At 38.4% G+C, this 27,239-nt stretch overlaps 1 protein-coding gene across 7 annotated transcripts in view; it reads right to left on the bottom strand.

The window, feature by feature from the left end:
* FOCAD (focadhesin) overlaps positions 1–27,239 on the bottom strand; it is a 504,358-nt gene that overhangs the window by 342,781 nt on the left and 134,338 nt on the right. For all 7 annotated transcript variants that reach the window (XM_069088078.1, XM_069088080.1, XM_069088077.1 and 4 more), the window contains 3 exons: positions 15,159–15,241; positions 9,168–9,242; positions 5,488–5,642 (listed from right to left, as the gene is read on the bottom strand). In XM_069088078.1, coding sequence (XP_068944179.1) covers positions 5,488–5,642; positions 9,168–9,242; positions 15,159–15,215 — 287 coding nt within the window. In that variant the 5' untranslated portion in view covers positions 15,216–15,241. The remainder of the gene's footprint in view (positions 1–5,487; positions 5,643–9,167; positions 9,243–15,158; positions 15,242–27,239) is intronic.

The following is a 27,239-nucleotide window of genomic DNA, read 5'->3' as shown; positions in this document are numbered from 1 at the left end:
GAAGGCAAAAGGGAATGGGTCAACCTTATTCCCATTGAATTTGGCTTGAGGAGGGAATGAAATACACACTATATAGGGTATCTCACCCTCCAGGAGAGTAGGGGAGGAAGGGGATAAGACTGGGGATGATAGAAGGGAGGGCCGGCTGGGGGGGGAGGGAAGTTGGAAGCATCCACTTTTGAAAAGCGACGGGATCAAAGTAGAGAATAGAACAAGTGGGAGGTGGGATAAAAGGGAGGGAAATATAATCAGTCTTTTACAATATATCTACTATGTTATTGTTTTGCATTAGCCACACGTGTACAACCTATACTGAACTGCTTATCTTCCCAGTAAGCGTGGGTGACAAGGGAGGAAGGGAATGAATCTGGAATTCAAAGTTTTAAAATCAAATATTCAAATATATATATATATATATATATACTATTATTAATACTATTTTACATGTAATTGGGAAATAAGATATACAGGCACTGGGGCATAGAGATCCACTGGAAAAGTCAAAAGGGGTACAGGAGAAAATATGGGAGAGAGCAGACTGGAGGAGGGGATATCCTGTGGGACTGTAATTTTGGGGTGGTGGGTAGGGGAAAAATGGGGAGAAAATTTGTAACTCAAAATCTGGCAGAAATGAATGATGTAAATCACAAGTTGAAGCATTTGGAAAAAAAAAAAGAAAGTAAATGGAGCAGTTTGGTCAAATCAACAAGCATTTATTTAGCACCTATACTTTTGGCAGGTAAGTACTGGGTATTACAAAGAAAGGTAAAAGGCCACCTCTTTTCAAAGAGCAAACATTTTAATAGGGAAGACGACTGTACAAAAACAAGCCATAGAGAGTGTAAGTGGGAAGTAACCTCAGAGGAAAGCCACTATAGAGGAGGATTAGAAAAAGTTTCTTGTAGAAGGTAGAATTTCAAATGACACTTAAAGGAAGCCAGGAGGCAGAAATGAAGAAGGAAGGAGAACAATCCAGGTATGGAAGATAACCAGTGAAGGTGTATCAAGTCTAGAGGTGGAGTATCCTTTCATAAGGAACAGCAAGGAGGCTAATGTCAAAGGATCATTGGACACATAGAGAGGAATAAAGTATAAAAAGTTCATCTTCAGAGATGGCAAGGGGTGACCTGGGGAATCAGAGGACCCAGATTCACATCTCGCCTTGCAGGCTTCCAACTTTTATGCTTGGGCACAATTCACTTGAGCTCCCCTCACTTGTATATTAAAGGGCATGGCTTGCATAGCCCCTCAAATCTCTTCTATCTTTCCCTTTATGGTCCTGTTTCTTTCCCCACTTCAAGGGTTCTGTAAAGTTAGTTAAAATTCACCCAACAGGAAATTCAAAACATTGAAGTTGTATGAAATCTTAGAGCATTTAGCCCAGGGGCACTTTAGGCTTTTTTTGTCATGGAACCCTTAGGAAGTCTGGTGAAACCTATGGGAAAATCCCTTCTCTAAATAATGTTTTTTAATAATTATTTAAAGGAAATTGGGGTGGCTAGGTGGCACAGTGACGCTGGAGTCAAGAAGACCCGAGTTGAAATCCAGTCTCAGACACTTAACACTTACTAGCTATGTGATCTCAGGCAAGTCACTTAACCCCAATTACCCTTCCCTCCCCCCAACAAAAAAGCAAAAAATAATAATAAAAATAAAGGAAATGCTAAATTTCAGTTAGAAGTTAGTGAAAATAAGGATGTGCTTTTTTTTTTCCATCCAAGGAACAAGGTTAAGAACCCCTGATTTAGACCAATTCCTCCATTTCATGGATAAAGGAAATCAATCAGTGCTTGGCTGACTCCAGCAAATCAACAGCTAGTGCAAACCTTTTTTCAAGACCACATTATCCTCCTCCTTTCAGCAGGGCACCTTAACTCCTACTTCACTGAAAAAAACAGACCACCTAACAAGAACTCCCTCTTTTCCTCAATTTCAAACTTCAAATCACTTCAATTTCTCTCCTGCTTTACTCCAGTCAGAGGTGGTCTTGCTTGCCAACTCCAGCCTAAGTATTCCCTTGATCTTGTTGTCTCTCTTCTTCTGGAGCTTTCCCCTTTGAGCATTCTTTCCCTCTCATTTTCAACCTCTTCTCATCCATTGGGGTTCTTTCTCTGAAAACTACATATTCAGATCTCGCTCATCCTTAAAAAAAAAAAATCTTCACTAGACCCTACCATCCTCTCAAACTATCAATTTATATTCCCTCGTTTTCACACCAAACTCCTACCGCCTCGAAAAAAAACTAAAACAAACGATTAATGCCATTTACCTTCACTTCCTCACATCTCACTCACTTTTCAATCTCTTGCAATCTGACCTTGTCACTTCTCCCCTTAAGAAGTTTTAGCAGATCCCTATTATCTTCAGAATAAAATATAAATTCTTCTATTTGGCATTTAAAGACCTAAACTGACTCTAGTCTTTCTTTCCAGGTCAAGTATATACTACTGCCTTTCACATACTCTATTCTACAAAACCCAACTGGCCTCTTTGCTATACTGTTTATAACATAGCACCTCATGATACCATGTACTTGTTCAAGTGTCTTTCCATGCTTGAAATGGACAACCATGCCAAGTCATGCAGAGCAAACATCTTATCTGGCAGATGAAGAGACAGGTATAAAGGTTGTGACTTTCCTGAAGTCACATGGGCAGGCAGTGGAGGAACTGAGACTCAAAACCAAGTTTCCTGCTGTCCTTTATGCACAAGATTACATGAGGGACACATTTTAGAAATGTGGAAGTAATCAAAGCATGGCAATGCTATATAGAATAGGGTAGAGTACATGGCCCATTCCTTTCATTGTTCTTGATGCCTTTGATCTTCCCCATAACCCAGATCTGTGGAGCTATTTTGATACAGAAACTATGATTCTCCAGCATGGTACATGTCAAGACAGATGAATTTGTAGTCAGAAGACCTATGCTCAAATCCCAGCTCTGTCACATTAGGGTGACCATGGCCAAGTCACTCCACTCCTATGAGTCTCCATTTCTTTATTTATAAAATGGTATTAGACTAGTTGATTTCTAAAGTCTCTTCCAGCTCTCAAGTGACAATCCTATTATTAATCAAAGATTTGGGCCCACAAACATCAAATATACACCTGGTTGAAAGTATGGGACAAGTAACAATATTAGTCCTTCCAGCTGTTATAAGCTACAGTTCAGATACACTAATTAGACCTTTTGGATAAAAGAAGCTTGTGCTGAGAGAATTTTTTTAAACCACAATTAGAAATTGGCTAAAAAGATATGAAAGGAAAAGAGAAGCTGGGCTAAAAGACAAGATCAAGAAATCTATATTAGTCTTTTGTCACTTTCAAACAAAATTTAACTAAGTGGGGGCAGCGATGCAAATTAAAACCCACAAATGTAAGATAGAACACAGCTAATTTCTGAATCACTTCAGATTGCAGCTAAAGTCAGAGTTTGAATTGTTTTCAGTCTGTGGTGAGAGTTCTCCCCTCAATCTTGGTAGGAGACCCAAACAATTCTCCCTCATTGGTTCCTCTCATCCTACAAAGTACAAAAAAATAAAGGACTGAACTCAAGCTAAAAACTACAATAATCCAGCAAGGTAGGAAGCCCCCAGCTCTCCTGGGTTGCTGGCCAAGTTTTCTAAAGCACTTGTATTTTAGCCAAAGCCTTTATCTTGGAACTACATGACCAGCCTCCCTCCCCCAAAAAACTGGATAGAAAATTGATTTCTCATTCAATTATCCATAATCCCAGGTCCATGTAATTCACAGAGATATGAGCTGCATGACACAATCGTTTTCAACAACTCCACCTTTGTGATTTCTTCTGCCAAAACTTGGCAACACTAAACCCAATCACTTTAGCTAGGATCCCACAAAAGAGATTTTTAATGCCCCGGGCACAATTCTTCAAAGTCAATCCCTCAGAGACTTGAGGAATCTCAGACAAGATGCTTTGATTTTCCCAAATGCAGAATGCACAAAATCGCATGCCCCTTCCTGCAGAGTAGCCTGTTGGGGAGCTCAAAATGCAAACATATGAAGTGCATATCCAGTTTTTCTGGCACATAACTCTCCCACCAAGCACCTTTTAAAAAGAAAAGGGGGGGGAGGGGAGGAAAGGAGGCAGTTCAACCAAAATTACAGGCTGTCATGACACCTCAATATCAAAAACTGAAAACCTTGTTCCACAAGAGAGTATGGTGTTTATTCACAATCCCGTTACTAAGCAACTATAACAAAGGCTGCAGGAGGTTTCTGGATCCCAGTACAGTTAAGGGCAAAAATCTGATAGAAGAAAAAGAGGAGACTTTTCACTTTGGGAATCTTTAACATTAGGAAAAAGGAAAAGCACAGAATGTGGGATCAAATGGCCAATATGTGTATGGGGAACAAGTGGTAACAATTCTCTAAAAAGTTACAAAAGCCAAATAAAATTACAGCTTCCACCTTGGTTTCAGTTTTGAGTTATAAAATATTTGGCATATAATTGGTGATAACAATTTCCATAAATTGTTTCTTAAGGTGTTCCTACCCCTATCCTTCCTAATGAATACTTTTTCCAAATCCTTTAAAAAGGAGTTAAAAAACCCAGCTGCCCCCCCCAAAAAAATTCTCAAATCAAATTCTTTGTTTACAGAAACTACTTATAAATAATTTGAAGTAGTTATATGTTGATTCAGGATAGAAGTGGATGGTGAAAGAAAGTACACTACTGGATAACAGACTGTTTCTTTGAAGAGAATGGTCTCAGAAGCAAAGTGTATACATTCCCAGCCACTCCCAGAAGTTAAGACAATGACAGCTTTGCAAATATCAGTCCTTTTTTTCAAACTCAGACTACACAATGTGGCTGACTGGGGACCAGGACTCCTCAAACAGTGGGTTAGAAATCCTGGGGGTAATGAGGTAGAGGAAATGGGGCCAGGACAGGATGGGTCAGGCAAGTTCCAAGGGAACTACAGGAACCAGGATGTCAACCTCCAAGATGCTATGTTAGCAGCAGGTCACAGGAACTGGAAGAGCTTCCCTATTCCACTTCTATCCCATCCCCTCCTGCTTGTCCAATTCTGCTGTTCTGCTGCAATGTTTAAAGACTGAGACCACAAAATTTACCCTCCTATTCTGAAGCAGCACTGATTCTACGGCTTTTTGGAGGGCGGGGGGAGGTACAGCTCTAAGCTGAAAAAAACGAAACAGGAAACAGAATTTTAAAAAAACTTAACAAGAAGTCTACAGGAATGTTTAAAAAGCCATTCCTGCTTTACATGCATGTGGTGACTATTTAATTATTTTAATATTCTAAACAATATTAAAGTCCAACACTGAATAGCAAAGTAAACAAGTTCTACTGAAAAAGATATCAGATCTACATATCTGTTAGCAAAGAAAGGGGGAGGGAAAGAGAAACATTCAGTATATGTCCACATTTAAAATGAACTAGTGTCTTTTTCTTGAATAATTACAATATGGAACAAAATGAATCAGCTACAGAGAAAGAATACCTGTTTGAAGGAATGAGGTTGAGAATCCCATTAAGGACATAGGTGAATTCAGCATGATTCTGTACAACAAGTGCCACCAGACCCTCACAGCAGGCAGTTCGAACCACGACATTGTCACTGCAACACTTCTCCCACAAGAGATTCAAAGCAGGAGTCTGAAATCCAAAGAACATTTGATGTCTGATGAAAAGCCCACATGCAATTTCTGACCAGACATTAATTCATGTGCACATACTATGCCATCCTGCCTACCACTTTTTAGAATGTAAGCTGATTATGGGATGAACTGTCTTTGTTTCCGTAACTCCAGTGCAGTAACTTAGTGCAGCCTCTGATTGCAGCGGCAACCACATTGGCATATCCAGGATGGCTGCTAGCACAGGTTTTTAGATCTACTTTACCAGGAAAGATAGCTGTTCAAGGGGACAACAATCTTTTTTAATTACATTCATTAGTTCGAGGGAAAAATCAGTACCCTGAACTTTAGAGAAAATACAAACAAAGAAAATTGAGAAAATACAAACAGAAAAACAAAGACCAACAGATAGAAGGCTCTGACTGCCTGAATCAACTATACACTTTACATACATCCCTGGATCGAGAGAGCCTTTACATCTGAGCAGTCAGGGAGCTCTGAACATATGTCCACTCCTAATCTTGACCAGGGAATCATAAGATACTTCTCATAAGTCAACCCCCAAAGCAAAATACCAACTCAGAGTATACACAGACTTCTCAGAGGCAGAAGGCATCATCACAACCCTCCTGACTCTGCCTAATTAGAAATTAGCAAAACATGTGAAAGTCTTCCTAGAAGCAAGCTTCCCTTAATGGTCTCCAAGTGAGGCCTAATAATGGATGAGGAAGAACTTAAATCCCATTAACATTACACAGACACACCAGAGTTTAATGTACACTGACTATGACTACCCAAAGGTAATAATACTGATCTATCAACAGCAAAACATCTTTTCAAGAGTGAGCAAGGTTGACTACACCAACCACACCAATACTACTTCTTCCTATTCGTTTTTTACTCACAGTTGTCTCCCTATGAATGCCCAGCACACCCTGTGGTTTCCCGCCTTTGTTGCATTGTTCCTACTCCTGATCCCATTCCAGCTGTCTCACATACTCTACCCATTAAGGTCCAGGTCAAATGAAGCCTTCCCTGTGGAAGAGCTAGAAGTTAATTTCCTTTCTTCTGTACTTAGGATACTTTGTACATTTCTCATAGCACTTATAAATTACACAAAGTAGGAGAGCTTTTCTTTTTTGATTTTATCTTCCCTTGTAAACTACTAAGTTCCATGAGAATAGAGACTAAGTCCCATTCTTTTTCAGATCTCCTAGAATACCAAGCACAAAAGATTCATATGAAAAGGGATATGGACTAAACCTGTGGCAGGGATCTCCTATATAAGTAAACTTTCTACTAATGCAAGTTGGCACCTTCTCTGCAACCGAGATAGTCTTAAAGATCTGCCTAAAGCACTGAGAGGTTGTGACCTACCCAGAGTCACAGAACCAAAATGATGTATCCAGGCAGGATTTGCACTCAGGTCTTTCTAGTTTAGAGGCAAACTCTCTATCTCTCTCTATTCACTACACCAGTGGTAGTCAAACTTTTTGGTCTCAGGACCAATTCATACTATTAAAAATTGCTGATAACTCCTGCAAAGAAATTTCATTTATGTAAGTTATATCTCTCAATATTTACCATGTAAGAAATTAAATTTGATAACATTTTTAAATATGTATTTATCAATTCATTTAAATATGACAATAAACTTACATGTTAACATCATTAACATGACATTTATATATATGTATATATATTTCCCAAAATAAATAAGTTAGTGATAAGAAAAACAAAGCATTATATATTTTTGCAATTTTTTTTTCCATGTTTGGTTTAAAGAGGCCAAATGAATGCTAGTATCTGCTTCTGAATTCAACCTACTGCAATGTGTTGTTCTGATTGAAGTATATGAAGAAAAACCAGCCTTACAAAGCAAGATAGTTGGGAAAGGAAAGAGTGATATAATGTCTTAATATTATTATGATAATAGTATTATTTAGTTTTATTATTAGCATTAAATAATTAGTATTATTATGAATATTGTAATATTAGTATTATTATGAAAATTCTGACCTTGAAAACTGCACCCCTGTAAAGATCTTGGGTACCCTCAAGGTCTGTAGAAAACACTTTGAGAACTGCAGTGTTCAGAACTATGTTGGAGGCAGCTCATAATGTCTTTCAAGAGCCTACTGTTAAATTTTCAGTGTAAGCATTTACACCTCAGAAATAGGCAAATACTAGAAATCCAGACTTGATTTATGGTTGCATTGATGGTCTAATCTCAAAAAAGTGATGGAGAAAATGTTAAGAATTCAGATTACACTTTATGAGTCTGTCAGGCATACTTCTCCCCATCCCCCAAAAAAACCAATTTTTAAACATATACCAGCACAATCCTGGTTACTCTATAGCATACTGCATATGTTAGGCATCCAAGAAATGTTTATTAAATGGAATCCCTTGAAATTAGTGATACAAAATTCAGAAAGACAGGCTGGGGTTATATGTGTAGTCTAGGCCCACAAAATGCAACCCATTCGCCTTCACAGGAATCAAACCCATAATGTTGGTACCATAAACCCATTGACCTAACTAGCCTGACTAGTCACAAACAATGCCAGTCAGGTTTACACTCAGCTCTGAAGGAGCAGAGTGTTATCATAGCATGGAAAATAATAGCTGATCTGGGTCCTCGTTTACCAACTGTGCGATTATAGACAGGCCATTCAATATTTCTGAAGACCAGCTTCCTGTAAATTAGGGATAACACTGCTTGTATTTCCGGCTTCCCAAGGCTTGTACTTGATATGCTGTAAAGTGCTGTGATTCTTCCTCCTCCTTCTAGATCCCATCAGAAGTGGAAGGTACTGCCCCTTCTATCACCCTTGAAACGTCTATGTTCTAGGTGGAATGGCCTAGCTCCTCAAACTCCCCATTCCGCCTCTTTCTTTCTTTTCCCCCTCCCTGGAATGGAGTGTTTCCTTTTTCTCACCCACACACCCCAGTCACCTCTGTCTCCATATCCCTAGCTTCTTACTTTGATGCTCAACTCATGAACAGCCTCTTATGGGAAGCCTTTCCTGACCACCCTCCCTACTTTAAAGAATCCTGAATACGCTTCCTTATTTACAGGTTCTGCTCCTTACCATTGACACCTTCTCCCCTCCAAGTCAAACAGAAGTTCTGTGAGGAGTTTGTTTTGTATTGGATGTGTATCCCCTACACACAGCAAGCACTCAATAAATGCTCGTTGGATTGTATTTCCTGAGGTCAGCCTCCAAATGAATTTTCCATCAGCAACAACCTCCTATCAATTTTTTTTGGAGGGGGAAAGACAAGCCAATTGGAGTTGAGTGACTTACCCAAGGTCACACAGCTAGTAAGTGTTAAGTATCTGAGGCTGGATTTGAACTCAGGTCCTCCAGACTCCAGGGCAGGTGCTCTATTCACTGTGCCGCCTAGTTGCCACGCCCCCATCAATTTTTGAGCATAGTCATTAACATACATGGCCCTACCTTCCCAGAACAAAACAAGGGACACAGAACTAGACAGACCAGCAAAAGAAATAAAATACAAAACAAAGTTCAACACAGACCTGGTTTGTAGATTGGCTGATCTTTTCAGACAAACTATTTTCCTTCAGTACTGCAGCAATAAGGTGACCGACAGCCTATAAAACAAATTAATAAATCTAATTAATAAACAGTTTTTTTCCCATGTGTCCTTCTTACCTGAAGACAGCAAGAGGTATAGTGGAATACTAGACAAAGAATCAGGTTTCAAATAGCACCTAACACATTGAGGACTAGTTTTATGTGTACACACACAAGATATTTAACCTCTCTGAACCTCAGTTTCTTCACCTCTAAAATGGGACCAATAGCACCCACCTCATGGGACTGCTGTGAGGCTTGGCACTTTTTTTAACTCTTATTTTATTTTTTCCAATTTTTAACATTTTTATTTAAGATTTTGAGTTCCAAATTCTTTCTCTCCCTCCTTCCCTTCCCCCCTGCCTGAGATGGTAATGCATAAGATACAGGTTATACATGTGCAATGTATACCAGTAAAACATTTCCATGTTAATCATTTTGTATGAAAAGACTCTAATGAAAGAAAAAAATGAAAGAAAGTGAAAAATAGCATGCTTCAGTCTGTATTCAATCAATATCAGTTCTTTCTCTGGAGGCAGATAGTATGCCTCATCATTAGCCTTTGGGATTGTCATGGATCATTGTATTGCTGAAAACACCTAAGTCATTCATAGATCTTCATCAAACAATTTTGCTGTTACAGTGTACCACACTTTCCTGGTTCTAGTCACTTCACCATGCATCAGTTCATTTAAGTTTTTTCCAGGTTTTTCTGAAATTATCCTCCTTGTCATTTCTTAGAGCACAATAATATTCCATCATAATCACATACCTCACCTCATTTAGCCACTTCCCAATTGATAAGCATCCCTTTGATTTCTAATTCTTAGCCACAACAAAAAACTGCTATAAATATTTTTGCACAAACAGTTCCTTTTTCTTTTTTTTTTGGATGTCTTTGGGATATAGACCTAGCAGTAGTATTGCTGTATCAAAGGGTAAGCAGAGTTTTATAGCCCCTCTGGGCAAACTTCCAAATTGCTCTCCAGAATGGTTCGATTAGTTCACAACTCCACCAACAGTACATTAGTGTCCATTTTCCCACATGCCCTGTAAAGCACTTTAAAACTATTAAAGTGCTGTGTTATTATTATCATTAGTTAGAAAAAAAATTGTAAAATTTATCTGCCATCACAAAACCATTAAAGATATATTTCAGACAGAAGAGAACCCATCTTGTTGACAAATGTCTCCCCCCTTAAGTATTATTAAAAGTTGTCATGATATAGTTTTAAGCCCTTTCATTTTATTCTATCCTAGGTAAAACTGTCGAGAAATGGACTCAGTTCTTGGATTTTAAACCAATACATAATTGAACTGGTGAGTCAATTCATCACAATAAACACTGTATTTCCCAACTGCAAGATACCCTGGTAGTCAATGGGGAGACATAAGAGAAAAATCAGTCATTACTTCCAACATAGAATCTACTGGGGGGGAGGGCGAGTTGGTAGATAAAAGCATCTATGGTAATTATTATACAAGGCAGAATTTAATAAGTGTAAAGAAAAGGTCTAGATAAAATATGAGAAATGTGCAAAAGAATCACTTTCAACTCAGGAAGGAAGGAAGGAAGGAAGGAAGGAAGGAAGGAAGGAAGGAAGGAAAGAGGGAGGGAGGGAGGGAGGAAGGAAAGAAGGAAGGAAGGAGAAAAGAGGGAGGGAGGAAGGACAGACTTGTTACACATTTGCTAAGTTCTAGACACTGTGTTAAGCAAAAGGGATACAAATACAACCAAAAAGGTCAGTATCCATCCTAAAGGAGCTTGCCTTCTAATGAGGGAAAGAGGGGAGCTGGAAAGCAAGGGGCATGGCAAAAATGGATAGGGAGTGAGGAAGAGAACAAAAAGTGAAATAAGCATGGCCTGGGCCCTCATGAAATAGTGGTCTGGATCAGGGACTCACATATCAGAAGAGTGCAAAAGGGTAGGGTCACCTCAACTATGTCAGCAAATAGAGAAGCACAAAAAGTGAGGAATGGATCCAAGAGTGGGGCTGGCATGGCCTAGGAACCTCAAAAAACTGGTACGCAATATGAAGGCTAAACGGCGCCAAGGGACTAGGTCCAAAAGCTAAGTTGAGCGCTACAGTGGACACAGCATCCTCAATTACTGAGGTAGAGTCAGGAAAGCCTAAGTTTAAATCCAGACTCAACTACTGCCTAGTTGTGTAACCCTGGCCAAATCACTTCACCTCTGCCTCAGTTTCCTTATTTGTAAAAGAGATAATAACAGCACCTGCATACAAAGATTGCTCTGAGGATCAAATGAAACCATAATTGTAAAGCCCTTGGCACAGTGTTTGGTTCAGAGTAAGAGCCATATAAATGTTAGCTATTATTATCTAATTAACTATTAGAACTATAGGCGGTGGGGAAAGTAATGCTCCAGATAAGGGCCTAGTGAAATCAATTCAGACCACAGGGCCCACAAGTCACATGTGGCCTAAGAGACTCCCTAGTGTTGCCCAAACCAGATTAAAATGTAATTGGGAAATATTTAACAAAATAAGCAAAAATATATAAAACATAGATAATGTTAACATGGGATTTTATAAGTCAATCAATATATGGCCTGCAAGGATCCTTATGCCCTGTTTAATGGTCCCCATTTCTATATGAGTTTGAAGGGCAGCTAGGTGGTGTCAGGCCTGGAGTGAGGGAAATTCATCTTCCTGAGTTCAAATCTGGCCTCAGAAACTTACTAGCTGTGTGACCCTGGGAAAGTCATTTAACCCTGTGGCTCAGTTTCCTCACCTGTAAAAATGAGCTGGAGAAGGATGTAATAACTACTCCAGTATCTTTGCCAAGAAAACCCCAAACGGGGTCACAAAGAGTCAGACAAGCCTGAAAAACAACCTTAGACAAACCAAACAGGACAGAAAGAAATGGATAAGAGAAGAACTTAAGACTTCCGAGTCCAGAACTATTAAGCCTCCCAAGAAAGAAGGAAAAGGAGGCAGATATGAAGTAGTAACTGACACCCAAGGGAGGAAACTCTAAGGGCTGACAGGGAAACACTTTCTTCCATTTAGGAAGTCAAGGACCAAGGAAAAATCCAATACTAAGATAGCTCCAGAAAGAAAGTAAAATATAACCCAAGGTCAAAGATGGGACTAAGAATTTTTTAAAAAAACACCTAAACTCCTCAGTTCTTATTCCTTCAGGGAAAGGGCTTTATTGTTTTACTCTCCACCCCCCCCCACCCCCCCCCCCCACCCCACCCCACCCCCGCCCTGTTTTTGTTTTTGCATCCCAAGTGCCTACTATACAGGAGGTGCTTAATAAATGCTTTCTGGAACGCATCAGACCTACCAGTAGTATCAACACAAATCCACCTATGGTTGGGAGTCAAAGAATCTTGGCTTGGGTTACACCAAATAGAACAAGCCAGAAGCGAACAAATATGACACTATCGAATAAATCCCAAAACACCAACTATCAGAGTAAGAGTTCCCTATTTAACAAGAATTTCTGGGGAAATTAGAAAACAAATTGGCAGGAATTAGCTTTAGGCCAAAATCTCACCATGTACACTACGATAAGCTTCAAATGTACTTGTGACCTAAATACAAAAGCTCACATCAGGAAAAAAAAAATCACAGAAAAAAAGAAAGAATTCAAACCAATGGCTACGAGACTTCTTAACCAAACAATGGACAGATATGATCACAAAAGATTTAGAAAAAAAATCATGATTACATGTTTTGTTTTGTTTCTGCAATAACAAAATCAGTGTAGCTTATGTCACCCAAGAAGGTGATGACTAGAGAGAATGCTGCAAGTATCTCTAATAAAGGGATGGTATCTAAGATACATAAGGGATTGATAAAAATATACAAGAATGAGAGCCATTCCCTAACAGTAGGTCAAAAGATAGGTACAAGGAGTTCTCAAGAGAAGACAGGCAAACTTCACACAACCATAAAAAAATGCTCAAAATAATTTATAATAACAAATGCAAATTAAAAACATCTGAGGTTCCACCTCAAAGCTATCAGATTGGCAAACTGGGCAAATTAAAAAAATATATGACTGTTAGAAGAGATATGAGAGGACAGTAAAATTAATGCATTTTTGGGTGGTGTGAAATGGTTTGACCATTTTGATAAGCAACTTGCACCTATACTGCAAAAGTCACCAAGCTATATATTCCCTTTAACTGAGTGATACCACTACTAGGAATATTCTAGAAAAGATCAAAAATAGAGGGAAAGTCACACACACAAAAATACTTAGAACAGCACTTTTAGCAGAGAACTGGAAACAATATGGGAACCTATCAACTGGGGAACAGCTGAACAAATTGTGGTATGTAAATGTAATGGAATATTACTTTACCATAACAAGGGATGAAAAGGATGAATTCCCAGAAACCCGAGAAGCCTTGTCTGAATGTTACAATGAATGTGAGAAGAACCAGGAAAAGAATTTACACAATAATCATAATGATATGAAATAGAACAATAATGAAAGCCATTTAATTTTGAGAAATCCTCTAACTAATAATGGCTTCACAAGACTGATGACAAGAGGATTCTAAGCGTGCAATGAGGCAGACACTGTTAGTTATGACCAATACGTATACTTATTATTTACTGTATTTCTCTACTATAACAAATGATTCCATAGCTGTGAAGGAAAGGAAGGACAGTCGCTAAGAAGTGACACTGTATTTTTTTTAAAACAATAATAAAACATTTTAAAGGCCTTATAATGATACTGCCTAAGAACAAATAAAGATAAAATAAACAAAAAAGGAAATAAAAGGTTTTACAGTTGTACTATTCCAAAAATAATAAAAAACAAATGAACAACAGCAAAAAAAAAAAAAGAGGAACAACATCACAGTGCTCCATACGTTATATCTGGGACAAAATTTTACTTAGTTTAGGATAAGGAATAGACCAATAAAGTTTTTCTCTCCTTATACTTTTGATTCCTTTACAAGAAGGCTAACTTCTAAGCAAGAATAAAGAGATGTGAAAAGGGCCTAGGTCCTATTTAGATTACCACAGGAGAAGAAGGTAGACCATCATAGAACCTGAAGACTTCTTATACTTCTTCTATGTTTTATTATTTTTAATCTGTTCATTAACTTATGGTAGCTAGATAAAACCTTTAGTAAATCAGAAAAGGGTTGTGTACTTATCATGGAGACATCAAAGGAAAGAAACAAGTATAACCATCTGAAGAGAATCAGAAAGAACTCCAGTGAGAGAAAAGGTGGGAAAAAGAGACCTCACAGAAGAGAAAGTATATCAAAGCATACAACCTAGGACCAGTAAAACATTGTATATGGTCTCAAAAAGGATCATCTAGAAAATTAATTATTTTATATAATACCACAAATAAAGAATATAAGACATTAAGATAAACTTGAACTCAGTCCTGGATAAATCACTGAAGTTTATTTTTTTTTAAAGTCACCAATAAATATTTACATTCTTATTATTTATTTAGGAGAAAAATGTTTTTAAAAAAAATACCCATTTAGAAAAAATAAATAAATAATTTTTTAAAATACCCATTTAGGGGTGGCTGGGTGGCATAGTGAATAGAGAACCGGCTCTGGAATCAGGAGGACCTGAGTTCAAATCCAACCTCAAACACGTGACACACTTACTAGCCATATGACTTTGGGTAAGTCACTTAACCCCAATTGCCCTCCAAAAAAAAGGCAAAAAAAAAAAACCTATTTAGAAAAAGTGTGAATTAATCAAGGCTCTAGTAGGCTAAGAAATGTGATACAACAAGAGAGTCCAAGGAAAGTGATCTGTTTAAGATAATTATTTCCTTAGGTAGTATATTTCTAATGAATATCTCATGAGTTTGGTTTTGGCCTTTTTTTTTAACAGGAACTATTTAAAAGTCAAAAATTCAGAAATTTTATTAACATGACAATAAAATTTACATGTTGCCAACAAGATAATTACCTGTGACTGGATAAGGGAATTAGGAAACTCAAACCTTTTCCTTATATCCTCTGACATTTTTTATCTTACAACGTAGAAAGAACCTGCGAAAAATAAGAGAATATTTGTTAGTACTAAAAATAGAATTCACAGAAAATTAATTATACGCCTTTGAGGAAAAACCCACAACCTTAAATTAATAAAGTAATTCATTCAGGAGCCACTTTAACACTTGAAACAAAATGTATAACTCTTCAGCATATTCTCTGACATGCCCTTTCTTATTAACCACTTAAGTGTTCCAATGCTGTGATTAACAAATGTCAATAACTCTCTGATATTACATAATACTAAAAGAGAAACACTGAAACTGAAAGGGCAAACAACACATTAAAAAAAAAAAAAGACAAAATAACAAAATATAAAACAAAACAGAAACTTTTTAACTTCCACAAAACTAGATGAGGTAGAAGCATTCCATTTTCAAGTGGACTGAATTCCTCAAATTCCACAGTCAAATTTTCACTTTGATAAGATACTGTTCACAAGACAAAAAATTTCATCTCCTGCCACCAAGTATTTGGATAGGCTGGCTGTTCCCTTTGCCTAGAAAGCTAACATTCCTTATTTTTTTCACCTTGAATCACTAGAATCCTTCAAGGCTCCTCTCAAATATTACCTCTTCCACATGCTTTTTTCTAATTTCTCCCACTCCTCTAAGGGCATTGATGCTCCTTTCTTCCCTGTCCCCCCCTACCTGAAATTACTTTGGGTGCGTACTGTTCCATATCCCCAATAGAAGGCAAGTTCCTTGAGAACAGGCTCTTTTCCTTTTTGACTTTCTATCCCAAATGCCAAGTCACAGTGCCTAGCTTATAAGCAGACACTTAATAAAGGCAGGATGAATTTTTCTACTCTTTTAGTGGGGTCATTACTCCTCCAACCAATATGGATCACAATTCCTCCATATCTTATCATCTTGTATAGGTCTTCTTAATCTTTTAACCTAACATTCCTCTATAAGAGAATCTACTTAATTGACTGTTCTTCAGTCAATTTCAGACAATTCCTTTTATTCTTTTACTACCTCAAGGATAACCTAGATTTTTTATCTATTGATTCTTATCACTACATTCCTGGTCCACTTCTTCTAATCATATACCTCCTCAATCATCACTGGCAGAATATTTCATTCTATTTACCCCCACAGTATAGGTTTCCATTGATCTTTGTGTTGTCATTTGATTTTCAAAGGAAAACCAAGATATCAATCTTTAAATACATATCAACTAGTACTAAAAGTACCAAAAAACAAGTGTGCATACTCAGAGTTTCTAGGGTATCTAGGAAGCTTTTATACACACACACACACGCACACACACACACACACAACCTGAAAAAAAGGAAGGAAACAAGTGCCTACTGTCACTGGGATAATCGAGGAGGAGGAAACAAACTAACATTTATATAGTACCTACTATGTGCCAGGTAACTGTACTAAGAACTTGACAGATATTACATCTGATTCTCACAATCCTAGACAATAAGTGCGGTTATTATCAGCATCTTGCAGTTGAAGAAACTGAGTTAGATAGAGAGGTTAAATGACTTGCTAGGTTAAGTTACTCAGCTAATAAGTGTCTGAGACTAGATTTGAACTCAGGTGTTCCTCCAGACCAGGTATTCTATCAGCTCAGCTCTGTCCACCCAGGTGCCTGATTCATACAATCTTACCTCTGAAAGGAACCAGAAAGATCTATTCAGTAGAGACTATGACATACATTAGAGGAAAGAACACCAAGAGTTAATAATCATAAACATGAATATAAATGGATGAATACAGTCATAAAATGGAAGCAGATAGCAGAATGAATTAGAAACCAGAATCCAACAATATATTGCTTACAAGAGACACACCTGAAACAGACCAACTCAGAGTCAAAATAAGCAGATGAAACAGATTCTATCATGCCTTAGCTGAAATTTAAAAAAGGCAGAGGTAATAATTATGATCTCAGACAAAACAAAAGCAAAAATAGATAATTCAAAGAGATAACCAGTGAAACTATGTTTTGATAGAAGAAATCAGACAGTGAAGTAATATCAAAAGTTTTTACAACAAGTTTTTCTGATAAAGGCCTCTTTTCTCAAATATATAGGAAACAGAATTAAGTTTATAAAAACAAGGGCCATACCCCAAATGATAAATTGTCAAGGAGTATGAACTAGCAGTTTCCAGAAAAAGAAATCAAAGCTATCTAGAGATATATTTTAAAAATACTCTAAATCACTATTCATTGGAGAAATGCAAATTAAAACAACTCTGAGGTATCACCTGTCACCTATCAGAAATGACAAATGTTGGAGGGGATGAGGGAAAATTAGAATGCTAATGAACTGTTGAAAGAGTTGTGAACCGGTCCAACAATTATGGAAAATAATCTGAAACTATGCCTAAAGGGCTATAAAATTGTACATACCCTTCTACCCAACAATACTCCTACTGGGTCTGTATCCCAAAAAGACCAAAGAAAAAAGAAAAGGATTTATATATACAAAAATATTTATGACAACTCTTTTTACAGTGGCAAAGAATTGGAAATTGAGGGAATATTCATCAATTTGGGAATGACTGAACAAGTTATGGCATATGATCGTGCTGTAAGAAATAATGAAGATGATTTCAGAAAAACAGGGAAAGATCTATACGAATATAAAGTGAAGTGAGCAGAACCAAGAGAAAGTAACACAGTGAAAGTAATAATGTAATGATCAACTGTGAAAGACAGGTACTCTGATAATATAATGACCCAAGAAAATTACCAAGGATTCATGATGAAAAATGCTATCCACCTCCAAAGAAAACTGATAAACTGGGTGCAAACTGAAGTATAGTTTTCTTTCTTCATTTTCCTTGCTTTTTTTGTAATATAGTTAATATGTAAATATGTTTTGCATGATTTCACATGTATAGTTAATATACTGCTTGCCTTCTCAGTTGGGTGGGAGAGGGGTGAGAGAGTTTGAAACATTTTTTAAAAGAACATTAAAAATAAATTTAACAATTTTTAAAGAGAAAAAAATAAAAAGAAATATACAGGTATATTATTTTCTAGTTACTATATTAACTAGAACTCAATTACAAATAAAACTCAGGCAGCTGGAAGCCTTTGTCTTCTTAAGTAGCTTAAACACCCCTAATATGTCTTATTTCACTTTTTACTGTAATATGCAATTTCTCATTTTGGTGAATTAATAAAGGACATGCCTTTCAAAAACTCAAATGTAGATTCCAGGTCAGCCCTACATAATATTTACCTGAGGAGTAGGTGGGATAGAGATAAGAATAAGCCTTAAAATTTTTCGATGTACTATGTTTGTTTTTTTAATATTAAATTGGCAGCTCTTATGACAGCTACCCTCCTAACGTACTATATACCCAAGAACACCAAAAATTCAGCAGCATCTTTCTGTTTTCCAAGTAAAGAGCACTTTTAATACACTGACCCACAGACATAAAATACAGATCATTATACATCTTCCTCAAAGGAAGAATGGTCTGAAAACTTTGGGCCAGTGAGCTTGACTTCAGTTCCTAGAAAAATTCTGGAACATATTATTAACTAGTGAACCTCTAGAAAAGGAAGCTAATAGCCAAAAAGGGACAGCATGGCTTTATCAAGCACAGGTCATGACAGATGAAACTCACTTAATTTTTTGACAGGATCATTAAGCTAGTAAACTAGGGAAGTGCTGTAGACATAATCTGGTTACATGTTAGCAAAGTTCATGATTGCATTTCATGTATACCAAGTCACTTCTGTGAAAAAAAAAATGGAGATACATGGGCTAGGCAGCATGGAATAATATGGAATGTGAGCTGGTTGAATGGCCAAATTCTAAAATTAATAATTCAAAGTCAAACTGCAAAAAGTATGCGCCAAGGATTTAAATTTTGCCTAGGTCTATGTAACATTCTTACAATTACCTGGATTCAGGCATAAATGTCACACAGCAAATTTGGAGCTGACACAAAGTTGGAAAGAGAGCTAACACACTGAATGCATGGCAGGTCTTAATAAGATAGGAAAGCTTCAAATGAGAGTCCAGTGACAGAAGGTACATGTGTCATCTGGGAATAGCCTAGCTCAGTTCAAATGAATTCAATTCAACAAATTATTTATCATGGTACCTACTATGTGCAAGGCACTATCCAGAGAGGCCAGTCACTGGCTGGGGGGGTGGAGTAGAGGGGAAGAGTGATGCCAAAGCAACTCAGGAACTAGCCTGCCCCTTCTCTTTCCCAATTCCCTGGGCACCCAGGAAGAATAATCAGTTCCTACCCCAGGTGGGACAAAGTGAATTACAGAGGCATGGTGGATAGAATGCCAGACCTGGAAATGGGTAGATTCCAATTCCAATTCAGACATTTATTAGCTTATATGATCCCAGGCAATTCAGTTACTCTCTCTTAGCTATCATTTGTTCATCTATGACAAGAGGATAACAACAGCACATACTTCACACAGGGTAACTCTAAGCAAGTACATATGGAAAGTGCCTTGCAACAAGCTAAAATGGAAAGGAGAGGCTGCAATCTGCAACAGTGAAGGGAATGCCGACACTGAGAAAACCACAAATTGTGGGACTATTAATAACATTTCTCTAGCAAATTACAGTTACAAAGAGTTTTCAAATACATTATTTCACATTATTTTCACAATAACCATTTTTTGAGGTGGGTACTGACATTTCAGATGAGGAAACCACGGCTCATTTTAGCATGTCATAGGCTTTCATAGCATATATAGATGTTAACAGTAAAAAAAATTAATAATCAAACAGTTAATAATTATTAAATTAAAATAAATCATTAAAATTATGTTACCTTTTAATACTATATTGTATTTTAGATACTAACAATTTTCTGAATTTTGGAAGCCTTTGAGCCTAGTTTTTCTGTGTCCTCCAGAGTCTGTCACACCTTCTGCACAACCTCAATAGAATGGAATTTCTACACAGGCAGTGAATGGAACATGAGAAAACACTGAAGAAAAGCAAGAGGAAAACACAGAATCTCAATTAACTATTTTCAGCAACTAAAATCAAAGAAAAGTCCCAGTCCCATTTATTCCAGGTTGCACCAAGTATCTATCAGAACCACAATAAGCTGTGTTTTAGCAGTCCTCCCTCCATCCACAATTACTCATGTCTCTGGGCTCTTTAAGGCAAAAGTAACCTACATTCCTTAAAATGTATAGATATGTTCACCTTTCAGCCCTAACTTCCACTACATTCTTTCAAATGAGAGGTCACATGTTTACAGATAAAATTTGTAGAGATTGTGAAGCCAAATTTGGAGGGCAGAAGAGAAATTTTTTCTATGCAATGTTCATAATGCAAAATTGGGGTTGGGGAAAATGAAACATATGTAAGACTTGTAGGCCCCCTTTAAAGCCTGGATGTCAAACACACTATCCAGGGCTGCATGCAAACCACAATATTCCCTAGTGCACCTGGAACAATATTAAAATGTAATTGGGAAATATTTTTTTAAAAATAAAAACTAAAACTAGACATAGATAATGGTCCCTATTAAAACTAAGTAAATATGCAGCCTGCAGGGATCCTTATGTACAGATTAGTGGCCCCTGTTTCAGCTTTAGCTCAATATCATTACTTTAAAGCACTGTACTACTTCAAGAGATCTATGATTTCATCAATATAAATACTCTACACCTCCAACCAAATAGATTTTAACCCATAAACACCTTCTTAACCTAAACAATTTCTGTCCTTTTCTTCCCATAAATCCTATCCAGGGTCTATCCAACAATGCCAAAGGCCTTCCTCTAACTCAGTTTTTAACCTAGGGTTCATGAATTCATTTTATACACACATATACATATATGTCTATATGTATGTTTGTACATATGTATGTATTTTGATAACACTATGCTACAGTCCCTTTTTACTATTACAAAAAAACATTAGCTGCTAGCTCATCTGGTTTCCCTCATCTACCCAGGCACTGTTTCTGATGAACAGAAACCCTAATGCAAACTCAATGACACCCATAACTCAAAGACATATTTGACAAAATCTATACTTACAGCTTTTATCATTGCCTGCGCCATACTTACTCTACCGATCACTTGCTCACTTTTATGTCAGTTAGGCTGTCAAGTCTTCATCCTCCATAATTTGTTTACTCTTAGGCAAGTTCCCAAATTTGACTTAGGCCCCCAGGTTAGTTCCCATTTACCTACTTATACCTGCATAATTACTATGTCTCCTCATGCTCATAGCACCCAGGGGCTTCCAACCACCCCATGGGAGGAGGAGAAGGGGAGTGATGGGGAGCTACTAGATTTGATGTTAGAAGACCTGGCTTTGAATCCCAGCTCTGCTAATTATTCTGTATGACCCTAAGCTACTTCCCTCTCTGGATTTCAGTTTCCTCACCTGTAAATTGAGGAAGTTGAACTAGATTGCTAAGGTCTGTTTCAGTTCTAAATCCCAAGACCATAAGCACTGAAATCATTTGTTCCCTTTCTAGACATCCTTTTAAAAATAAAATCTTCCCAAACAAGGTCATAGGCGTGATACTCTCTGAGGGAAGAAACAGCACTCAATTGGGAAATGGCTTAACAAATTATGACATATGAATGTAATACTATTGTGCCATAAGAAATGACAAAAATGAGTTTCAGAGAAAGCTGAGAAGACAGATATGAACTGATGCAGAGAGAAATGAGCAGAACTAAGAGAACACATAAAGTAAGAACACTGTAAAGAAAAATAATTCGAAAGACAAAATAATAATGACCAATTACTATTCCAGAGGACCAATGATGAAGAATGCTACCCACTTCTGGGCAAAGAGGTGAAAAATGATGAAGAATGGGACACATTTTGGACATGGCCAATGTGGGAATTTTTCACTTAGCTATGCATATACATTACAAAGGTTGTTTTGTTTTTTCCCTAATGGGGCTAACATGATGGAAAGAAGAGAAAAATAAATACTTAACCTTTTTTAATTTTCAAAGAAAAAGACTATCTTGCCCTTGCAAGGCAGCATACTTTTTAGGAACAGAGCCACTCATCTTAATAGGAAAGAATGAATCTTCAAAGATAATTAATCTGAAGAAACAAGTGCTCAAAACCCAGTTATAACATATTCCCTTTGTGGCCATGGCCCAAATACTTAGATCATCAGTTTTGACAGAGCTGTAGGGAGGAGGTGCTTTTTAAATGTTAAAGGACTAAAGAAATGTATGTTTTAGTTATTCCTGGCCAGAAAATGTTTAAATTAGAAGGACCACAGTAGAAAGAAGGAAGACTATAAGCTCCCGAGGGCAAAAGCTGATTGATCTTTGTCTCTATACCTAGAACCTAGCACACAGTAGTTGTTCAATAAATGTCTGTTGAATGGCGTAGGGAACAAGTTGGAAGAAAGCTCAGAGGTCATTTATCTAGTCCAGTACCCTCATTTTACAAAGCAGGGAAAATAAAGACCAGAAAGATAAAAGTCACTTGACCTAGGGCCCTTATTTTGTATGCACCTACACATGTATGTGAAGGCAGCTAGATGGCTGTGCCTGGAGTCAGGAAGACCTGTGTTCAAACCTGACCACAAACACTCACTAGCTGTATGACCCTGTGCAATTCACTTAACTCAGTTTGCCTAAATCCACTGAAGGAGTGAATAGCAAACCACTCCAGTATATTTACCAAGAAAACCTCACACAGGATCACAGAGCCAGACATTACTGAATGACAATGTATGGATGTGCCTTTGTCTCCAAAAGAATTTAAGCTTCTTGAGGGAAGGCACCATTCATATTTGTCTCTGTATCCTGAGTACCTACAGTGTGTACCATGCAGTTTGCTGACTGACAAGAGGGAAGAAAGGACTCTCTCTGATAGGTTGTCCAAGTACTCAAGTGACAATACTCTGTCAATTTTACTTTCAGTTGGCCTGACTCTCAAACCTCCTCTCAAAGGGCTTAGTGCCAAAGGCCCCTCTAATCATTCACTCTTTTCTCCTTTATCACTGAAGTATGTCCACTCAAGGTTAGAGGCAGCAATTTAGAAGTCTTTTCCATCATAATTTCTTCTTTATGCTCAGATCTCCTCTCATACCCACCTCCTCTCAGATCAAGAAGGATGGTGATCAGCTCCTTCATAGGCCTCTTCCCTCAGAGGACTCAGGAAGGGCTCTCAGACACAGCACTTATTGAGTTCAGACGAGTCCTTCAAGGCACATGTTCCCACACCCACTTTCTTTGCTCTCCTGCCAATTTTTAACATGCACTAGTAAGGAGTCCCAAGCACTCAGCCTCTATCAAAACTTGTAACCACTCCCTCATCACTGAGAAAATGCACTCATCTATCTACACACATAAACATGCATGCACGCGCGCATACACACACACACACACACAGCAATCACAATGCACTTCTTTCCTGTACTTAGAATACGTAAGATGGCTTCCAATCACCTCACTGTCACATACACCAAGCGCTATGTCCAGTGAAATAGTAACCATTTGCTCCCCTTTCCAACCATCTACAAAATGGCAAGAAGTAAGGGAAAAACTGCATAAGGGCCAATACCTGCATCTGTCTGCCCATCTCAGTACATTCCTACCACCCCAGTATTCTGACCTCAGGACTTAGGGTCATTGGACAAGAGAGCTAGAGTTGAAAGGGATATCAGAGACCATCTAGTCCAACTCTATTATTTTATAGATGAGGAAACTGAGGTCTAAGGACTTCAAATGGCTCACCCTTGCACATTCCCAAGAGACTGACTGGCCTTGTCTTCCTATCTCCTCCAGCCCTTGACACAGTACAAGGCACATAATAAGAACTTACTGAGTGAATAATCACATCAACTTAAATCCATAATGCTTGTTGAAATTTACTTAAAACATCAGACATGTAGCCAAACACATCTACCCTTCTTGTTGTTTGTCCTTCGTTATTAAAGAGAACCACATCAAGAAGGTGATGCCATGACTCGCAAGTAAATTGGATTTAAGTGAGGGAGGGCTGTGCAAAGTCACCAGCTTCACTTTCTCCTCTGGAACCATCTGGGTCCAATGGCCAGATACAGATCAGGATGAATGGAGATGGCCCCAGATGCAGTGGGGAAACCTTGGCCTTTTTAAGCCAAAGGTCTTTCCCAAGTCTCAGTTTGACTGAGGCAATGCCCATTCAGTGATTAAGGCTAGGTAAGAAGGGAGGCAAAGAATGGTCTCTTTTACCTAACCCCCCCCCCAAAAAAAATTCATTCTGAGAGGGGAAGACCCTCAGGGTTTCTGGCCCTTGTTAATGGAAAAAATTGGTAGAGGGAATACATCAATAAGGAAGGAAAAAACTAAAACTAATTTTATGAGTCTAACACTTAATCCTATGCATGTGTGCGAAGGTTAGTAGAGGGGAACATACTGAGTCTCTCCCCTGTCAAATCCATTCTCCAATGGGATGCCAAAGGGATATTCTGAAAGCACAGGTCTTGCTTGGCAGGAGCTGTTGGCTGGCCTGTGCTAGCCAGAGAGAGGCACTGAAGCCCTGCTTCTGAGACCCCCAAACTGCAGCAGGCCCAAACAGCCTCAACTCTCGCTGACCCACTGGACCAAAACGGCTCCCTAGCACTAACCGATCAAATACAAACCCCTCTATTCAAGGATCAGAAGTACTTTCTAAGCTTTGTCTAATCTACTTTTGCAGTCTTCCCCTGCAGTGGTCCCTTCACCCGCTCCATCGTCCAGCCAAATTGTCCCTCTTGCTGCTCCTCACACATGACATTCCATCTATTCTCTGTTTTGCACAAGCTGTTCCCCATTCTCTCTCACCTCTCTACTTCTTGAATGAATGAATGAGAGGTTATTCAACACATGTGCTAAGTACTGTGCTAAGCAATGAAGATGTAAATAGAAAAAGCAAGACAACCTGTTTTCAAAAAAAAACTGGGCAAAACAACATGCAAGGGAAAGTTCAGCTGTAGGGCAGATGTAAAGACCCAGGAGTTCTAAAGGTTCAGAGGAGGACAGGTAACAACACCCAGAGGTCCTTAGGCTAAGACACTGGGTCAGATGATAGTGAAAGTAAAGGTATATGAAGGTACAGGAGATGATAAGACCTGGAGGAGGCACGTGCAGGACACTGGTGATGTCGTCCATCCGACCCAAAGGATACAGTTGGTAACTCATCTCATGTAAGCCACGTGAGCAGCCAAACAGCCTAAACAAGTCCTGGGAGGCCCAAAAGGGCCTGAGCAAGCAAGGGCAGGCCTTGGGGTGATGGGCCTTATAATCCCCAAGCCCTTTCCAAGTTCAGCTCTAATACCACCTCCTACAATAGGTCTTTCTTGACTCTCCCCCTACTCCCCATCCCCAATCTACCCAATAGCACCTCTTCCTTTATTAAATTAGCTGATATATATGTATTTGTATGTCTACATTCCAAAACTTATTAGATATGTAACCTTGGAATTCATTTCTCCTGCTCCATCTTCAGTTTCCTTAGCTGTAAAATGGGGATAACGATCACAATACTTATCTTGAAAAAAAAAAAGAATCAATAAATAAATGCATGCTGTTATTATACCTACATAATAGTAACTATCCTTTAGGTTAACTGGGATCCAGTTCAGTCAGAATTAAAGCAGCTCAGGGTTTTGGGTTTCTTTTTTAAAGTAGTACTATTTTCAAGTGAAGTACATACAATGACATGAATGAGGCTAAATGAATAAGCTGACATCTTTTGGAATGTGCTTTTATGAACTGACATGGGTAGATATATAGTTAACATAGATATTATTTGTATGCAAATATTTCTACATTGCTTGGCAAGGGTGCTCTTTTAAAGAGGTTAGGTACTCCTTTGAGAATTGTCTAATATTAATTTCTTCAGCAAATGCTTTTAGTGTTGTATATCAACTTTGTAGGCCTATCCCCATTCTGAATTGAGTCAAAATCCCATGATTTATTGTACAGTAAACCTAAAGACTCAAGGAAATATTTTAAAGGTACAATATGGTGCAAAGTTAACCATCACATGAACTGAAAGCCTAGTAAATTTCATACCCCTTAGAAAAGGAAGTATTGGGAGGCTGAGTCAAGATGGCGGAGTAGAAACAGGACTTCCACTGGACTCGGGCTCCCACCACCTCCAATTCACGTAAAAGGTGACTCTGAACAAACTTTGGAGCAACAGAACCCACAAAATGATACAGAGAAGCTAACCTCCCACTGAGGACAGCCCAGCAGGCCAGCAAGGGAGCAGCCAGCAGGGAGGTTTTAGCCCCAGGGCGGACCTGACCAACCACGAGCTGGAAGGACTTCAGATGACCAGCAGCTGTGGCAGTTTCCAGAATTATCAAAGCATAGATGCTAAGGACAAAGTGAGAGGTCAGTGCAGCGTGGACTTTGGGATCCAGTAGACTGGCAGTGCATCGGCCTTCATCCCCTGGAGGGAGAAGCCGCTGAGGCACCTCATGCAGCAGTCACATGGCAGCTTCAGAGCCTGGCCTGAAGAGTGTAGGGGGACCAAGCCACCAGTCTGAGGGGTAATCACTCTTGCTTTAACTTGCTTGGATCTGGATTGAGGTCTCAGGTGGAGGTCCTGGGGTGTGCGACCAGCTTGCCAGAGAGTTGTGGAGGCTTCAAAGAAGGCACCCAACTAATGCCTTAGACAGCTAAGAAAACCCCAGCATTTGGAACAAAGCTCCCCTGTCTAGTAGCAGAGTCCTACTGTGGCAAAAAGCCCAAAAGTCAAGTAATTGAGTGGCAACATGAGTAAACGAAGGAAGCAAAGCAAAGAATCCAACATTAGACTCCTATTCTGGGGACAAAAAGGATCAAAGCATGGAACAGGAGGAAGACAATGAAGTCAGAACTCCTGCACCAAAAGCTTCCAAGAAAAATACGAGCTGGTTACAGGCCACAGAGGAGCTTAAGAAGAATTTTGAAAGCCAAATAAGAGAAGTGGAGGAAAAATTGGGAAGAGAAATGAGGATGCAAGAAAATTATGAAATGAGAGTCAACAACCTGATTAAAAGAAAATAACACCTTAAAAAATAGACTAACT

The sequence above is a fragment of the Petaurus breviceps genome, unplaced genomic scaffold (genome assembly GCF_028583685.1).
Source record: "Petaurus breviceps papuanus isolate PSGF00001 unplaced genomic scaffold, PetGlider_PUasm1.0 184, whole genome shotgun sequence".
NCBI classification, from domain to species: domain Eukaryota; kingdom Metazoa; phylum Chordata; class Mammalia; order Diprotodontia; family Petauridae; genus Petaurus; species Petaurus breviceps.
This window is presented reverse-complemented; position numbering and strand designations above follow the sequence as displayed.